At 44.0% G+C, this 6,394-nt stretch overlaps 1 protein-coding gene across 1 annotated transcript; it reads right to left on the reverse strand.

Annotated features, from left to right (window-relative positions):
• Positions 1–200: 200 nt before the first annotated feature.
• LOC115730076 (SNF2 domain-containing protein CLASSY 3-like) lies at positions 201–5,987 on the reverse strand. Its single transcript, XM_030660658.2, has 2 exons — positions 3,561–5,987; positions 201–2,156 (listed from the first exon to the last, which is right to left on the reverse strand). Exons 1-2 carry the CDS (start codon positions 5,985–5,987, stop codon positions 207–209), a joined length of 4,377 nt encoding a protein of 1,458 aa, XP_030516518.2. The 3' UTR covers positions 201–206.
• Between the last annotated feature and the right edge of the window lie 407 nt (positions 5,988–6,394).

The following is a 6,394-nucleotide window of genomic DNA, read 5'->3' on the forward strand; positions in this document are numbered from 1 at the left end:
TGGAAATGAAATCAGTACGATGAATTCTATACAGACTTTCACAGCTCTTTGGACATTGAGAATGCAAATTTCCTTGCCTCCAAAAATATTAGATAAAGTAGCACTGTTGCAATCCGAATTAATGAAGAAGAGTTTTCAGAGGATCATAAAAGAGAAGAATCAGCAGAGGAGAGAAATGAGAAGGAAATCCACATCTAGAACATTGCTTAAACAGATGATTGATAAAATATCTGATCGACTGCATCGGAATCCTTTGGCTGGTAAAGTATCTGATCAAACAAATCCTTGAAGTTTTCGCTGGAAGTCATCTCGTCCATTATCCTGTCTTCAGCAACCACACGGGATTTTCTTCTCTCACCATTTTCTTTGTCGGTCAGGGAGAAAAAAAGTTTAGACAATCTCTCTTTCTCCATCTGTTTGCTGAACTTGTCACATTCTGCCGTTCCCTTCGTGATCAGATGGTAGGTATAGACTACCTTCTCCTGGCCAATTCTGAAGGCTCGGCTGATTGCTTGCCTCCCGACCGAAGGATTCCAAACCACATCTAGCAAGACAACTCTAGATGCTCCGATGAGACTTATGCCCTCAGAGCAAGCCTTAGTTGAAGCTAACATTACTCTTGCTTGGCTCTGTCGGTTGTTGAATTCTCCAATCAAACGCTGACGTTCCCTCAGATCGAGGCTCCCATGCATGTGTAGAATCTCTTTTCCTTTGGTGGACCACTGGAAAGTCGATCTCAGTTGGTAACTGATCAAGGACAATGGCTCTTTATATTGGCTGAAAACGAGGACTTTCTCACCGAGTGCTTCGCTGAGCCGGATTAACTCCACTAGGAACCTTGTCTTTGCCCCGGCATCCGTGTTGGTCTTCAGATCTTCAAGCTTCTGACGCTCACGGCCGATAACAGGTTTTTCATGCACATGTGCATTGCAGCTTAGGATCAGAGAAGGGTGAATGCATGCCAGAGACAGCTTGAACTCATACTCAAACGCGCATTGAGATCTTTGAATGTTCTCCACAATCTTCTTTTGCCTATCCCCTAGGTTTAACACCACTATGCACTCTTTTATACCAGGAAGATTCTCTCTAAGAATGCTCCCTTTGTGAACATGAACAAATGGAGCCATGATAGACCGGAGATTCACAATTGCATCATCAGCCGCTTTGTCATGTGGCTGAACAAGGGAATTGATATCATCTGTTTTAGCTCTTTTCCGCCGTCCTGTTCTTGCCTGGCAGAATTTCTTGAGACTAAGGGGGAGTTCGTCCGCTGTTGTGGGTCTTACTAAGCACAAGGTGTTATAGAGCTCTAGAAAATTATTTTGGAAAGGGGTGCCCGAGAGGATGATCCTCTTCTCAGTCCGAAGTTTCAGCAGAAGATTCCAAATGCTGCTCCTTTCGTTTCGCGGCGTGTGCCCTTCGTCAAGAACCACTACACCCGGCAAATCGAGAAGAATCTTTCTCATCTCTTCATCTTTCTTTTGAATCTCTGGCTTCTTCGCCGGATCCTTTATGCCTATCCTTTTTGGCATGGCAAGCTTCTCATACAGATTGTAACTTATGCCAAGTATGCTGCTGCTCTTACTCCAGGAATAGACCTTGATCATCCGCATCACATCGTTACATTGCTTGAGGTGCCTATTTGCTTCCACCATTCTCACAGCTCCTGCATTTTCTGTCCCGGAGAACTCCAGACTATTCAAGTTGTGGAATGAAATGCTGGTGTCCCATTTCTTGTTCCACTTCCTGAACTCTTCTTCCCAAGTGAGAAGCAAGCTGGCAGGAGCAATAACCATAGGGCGGGAATTGGGGAAGAGTCCGAGATATGTGTGCAGAAAAAGTATGGTCAAGCAAGTCTTTCCCGTGCCTGGAGCGTGAGATATGATGCACCCACCAACATCCTTAGGCTCAGAGTTGGACAATTCTTTTAGATCAGTAGAACCTGCTAGGTTCTTCCACATAAACTGAAAGCCCTCTAGCTGGTGTGGATACAATTTATTCCGGTTACAGGGGATGAGATCCAAAACAGAGCCGCTCTGATGAGAGAGTTCGACAGAGTCATTTCCAGAAGGCTGAAGACAAATCCCTTCAAACAAAGACGGATTCCCTCCATTGGGAAACCTTTTCGAGCCTGACCCTTCGATGGAGAACTTTTTCTGCATGATAAAATGCAGAAAAGAACAGAATAATAAGGAAACAATCATTTTCAAAGATTCTAGTGCATAGACATCAATTGAGGCTGGCGGTGAGTGAAACAGTCAATCTAGGGAAGTGACGTTCAATAACATAACTAGACCAACTGTGAAGTGCGGACGATATTTTGAAAATGGCATTAACAGCCACAGTACTTACAAAAGGCGGTAGAAATGGTGGCAGGACATATTTTATCTCGAGCACTATCTGATCACAGAAGAGACAAATCAAACCAATTTCCTCATCGCAAATGAGCTCATGCTTTCCTCCTGCACAAAGGGTGGCTCGACTTGTTTCAGTTTCCTGCTGAAGAGCATCACAAGAGCGCTTTTAGTACCGCTAAATATGCAAGAAATCTCTAATGAATTTATGCTGTCTGCCTTATTTGCTACTTTCCTATAGCTAATTGGACTAGAATGAGGACCAATTGGAATTGCATTAAAATTATGTGTTTATGCTCTCCAGCAGCCTCACTGGAAATGAGGCAATGTCACTGCAGAACAGCAATACAACAGCAATAAAAGTGGCAATAATGGGAGTGATTGTGTCATGCATTACTCCAAATCCCATGAGGCATAGGAAAGTAAATACGCACTACTTCAGATTGATCATTTAGTTTGAATTGGTAGCAGAACGGTTCAACTATCTTCATCTTTCTCATGGCTTCTTCTGTTTCTCCTCTATGTTTCTCATCCTCTTCATGTGTTTTGCTTCTCATGAGTTCTCTTCTTGAAAGGTTTCCATTAGACGGCTCAAAAAGAGACAGTACAATACAGCACAAGCAATGATGTCGAGTTCATATGGCTCACTATGAAAGGGAATTACTTCCTTTTCCATAGACCAAGGAAGAAAGTAATAACCTCATCATCAAATGAAGAGCATCCACAAATATGATTCGGATGAAATGCACATTAACATCAGCAAGAATGGAAAAGGAACGGCAGAAATAAACACAGCTCACACATTTTAACTCTGATGAGCTGATTACAGCACGAGCGAATTAAAAAAAATTGTCATTTGTCTTATATGGATTTTCAGTAAATTGACTTTTTTGTTCATTTTCAGGTGAGCTCAAGTGTAGTACTTCTCACTCAATCATTAACACGAACTTATTTTGACAAGGTGACTCCAAAGGGCCATCTTCGTGTAGAAACAAAGGTATGTACATGTGCTTAAACAACCACTTCACTACCGAGACAATTTGATTCGCCTTAGTAACTTAAGCAGAATATTTTGATAAGACACAGAAACTTCAGGGCAGATGAGCACTCAGCAGGCAAGATAAAATCTATATTCGGAGAGTTTTTTACACAACCTACTCATCTTTGCTGTGCCTTTAGGTTGCTAGCAGGTGTCATGAAACTTACTGGGGGTCTGGAAGAACCAAGTTCTCCAGCTCTAAGACAAAATTCCATATCACTCCACATCTTGTCCATCTCCTTCTCTGCTTCAGATTTTGGTGCCAGTTCTGGTTCCGGTTTCTCATCTGCCCAGAAAAACTTCACAGGAAGCGGAGGCACTTCCGCCTGCGGTTCTGTCCTGCTTGGTATTTCCCATACAACTTCTTTCTGACCGGTATCATCTTTGTTATCTCTGAATTTCTGAGCAAGACGTTGGAAATATTTAAGTTCTTTCGACTTACCGGATCTCTCCCAACAAATTTCATAGTCGCTGGTGCTCCTACAATCTTTTCTCCCTTGTGCTTGATGCACCCCGACACCCTCTTCTCCTGACCGTGGCAAGATTTCACCGACTTTCTTCTGCTCGTACATATTATGTGAGCAGTCTCCTTTGATGCCACTGGCTGTCCTGCCAAAAGTCTCGAACCACTCCGTGCTTTCCTTTCTCTCTTCCCTCACAGCACAGCCACCAGCAAACTGTTTCTCTTTATCCACCCTTTCCTTCTGTATATCGTCTTGAGGAATCTCATCCTTCCCCCATATGCAATTGACGAGTTTGAATAGCGTATTTTCCCTTGATTCTCCACCTCTTTCCCTCCTAGTTCTGGACTCCCAATCACCCCTACACTCATTCCTCACAGTACCATCAGTAGCTGACGTTTGCTCTTTCTCGGCATTTCTGTTTGCAAACGCTTTCTTGCCGCTGCAATCCTTATATTTCCTTTTCTTTGGCAATTGTTGGATGCTACAGGACATGCCTGAATCCTCCTCCTTTCGATCTTCTACTTTCCCATATATTTTCTCCTGCGTTCTTCTGTCAACTCCAAAGACCTTGATCAGGGAAGTCAACTTCTCTCGGCTCTGATTCGATCCTTCTTTCTCTGGCTCACAGAAGTTTCCTCTTTCCTCAATCTCCCTGATCGTTCCCTTTTCATTAATGGAAGAGACATCTGTTCCAGCATTCACACGGTCGAACTCAATCTCTGCTTTGCCTTCCTCCTCCTCCTCCTCCTCCTCTTCATCAACCTGCAACCCTTCATCATCATTGTTACCCCCGTGTCCTGTTTCTGCCTTTTCCCTCGTTCTTTGGCACTCCGACAAGCTAAAACTTCCTCTTTCCTCCGTTTGCCTACTATTTCCATTCTCATCATTGGAAGGACAATCGGTTTCTGCATTTGATCGTTCAACATTAATTGTTTCTTCCTCTTTGACCTCCTCCACATCAACTTGCAACCATCCCTTGACCCGTGAGACTCTACATTCCACATTCTCTTTACTTCCCCCTTCATCAATCCCCGGATCATCCATGCACTCAATGTTATGCTCACCATTAATCGCTTCTTCCTCTTTTTCCTCCTCCACATCATCCTGCAACCATTCAATGACCAACGAAACTCTACGTTCCACATCCTCTTTCTTTCCCGCATCGACCACTGGATCATCCTTGCACTCAATATCAAGCTCCTCAGTAGTTTTCCTTGTGCTGTATAAACAACTCATCTCGCCTCTGTCCTCGCGCTTTCTCTTCTTTATCGCCCTCATTTTCTCACACTCACTCCCAGGCACATACTCTTCTGAGCTCGAAGAAGTTTCTCCTTCTGTGCTCAAGCTTTCTGACACATTTGTGACCAAATCCTCATCGCTGATGTCGTCAACCTCAGTTGTGCTCTCGAACGAAGAGGACAAATAATCTAAGCTAAGATCGGCCTCAGGACCATCTTCAGTCACCGACGAAGTCCTCTTCTCGGACACAATCGGCGCACGATCATCATATGAGGATTTGAAACTTCCGTCATTTCCCTCACCTTGTTCGCCAAAAACATTCTCCTCACCAGAGCGTATCGAGTCATCATCAGAGCATGCATTAGACAAGAACTCTTCCCCTCCAGACATTCCATTTTCACGACCACCTACACTGTCATCAGATTCAAAGTCTGTGCTTTCCTCTTCGTCATAGTCACTACTAACCCCATCAACAACATCAATGTTCTTACATTCATGAAAAACATGGTTAGGCTCAAACCTTCGCGCCGTCAGAGGTCTGTGATCGCTGGACTCTTCTTCCTCCTCACCACTTCCACTCACTGAAATCACTTCGTCACTGTCATCTTCACTGTCTGTAATAACAATTACCTCTCTGCTGCCATCACCGGCGCTGCCTTCGCCTCCCAAACCACCTGAAAAAGAGGAGACTCTTCGTCGCGCCCCTCTGCCACTGCTCTCTGCTTCGGGGCCCGAAGTCTCGAGAAGGAGGATGTCACGCACAAAGCTCTTCGCTCCTGAAGAACCGCCTTTTCTTCTTCCGAGCTCCGCATTGGAGAAACTTCCGCCATAGGGATCTTCTTTCTTTGTCCGGGCTCTGGTTCTTGACGATACAGGTGAGTAAGAAGCCATGATTTTGGCCACAGAGGGAAGGAAGCTTGGAGAGGTTGAAAACAGAGAAAGAAGCTACGATGATGAAGGACGCTCAGGCCAAGAGCGGAAGACGAAAAGCGAGAGAAAAAGGGAAAACGAGGGAAAATGAGGGGACTGAAAGACACAGATGAGAGGGAGATGAAAAGTCAAGGAAACAGGGGAGCAAATATGCTATCTTTCGCTGCAAAAAAGAAGAAGAAGGGAAATGGCCTTTAGATTACCATTCAATTTTGTTAGAATTCATAGGCCGAGCACAAGGCAATGATCTCGTTTTAAGGCAAATTGTCTTTTGATTTAGCGTCTCGTATTGAACATTTAACCGGAATAATAGAAACTACATTATATTACTTTATGTAGAGTCGTAAAACAAGTTTATTTACTCATAT

This window comes from Rhodamnia argentea, chromosome 3 (genome assembly GCF_020921035.1).
Source record: "Rhodamnia argentea isolate NSW1041297 chromosome 3, ASM2092103v1, whole genome shotgun sequence".
NCBI lineage: Eukaryota > Viridiplantae > Streptophyta > Magnoliopsida > Myrtales > Myrtaceae > Rhodamnia > Rhodamnia argentea.

What these genes read in the sequence shown, in the direction of transcription:
- LOC115730076 (XM_030660658.2), bottom strand. Translation starts at nt 5,987, where the DNA reads ATGGCTTCTTACTCACCTGTATCGTCAAGAACCAGAGCCCGGACAAAG. An exon ending in TTGGTTCTTCCAGACCCCCA is followed by an intron (nt 2,157 to 3,560) that starts GTAAGTTTCATG and finishes TTTATCATGCAG; the next exon opens with AAAAAGTTCTCCATCGAAGG.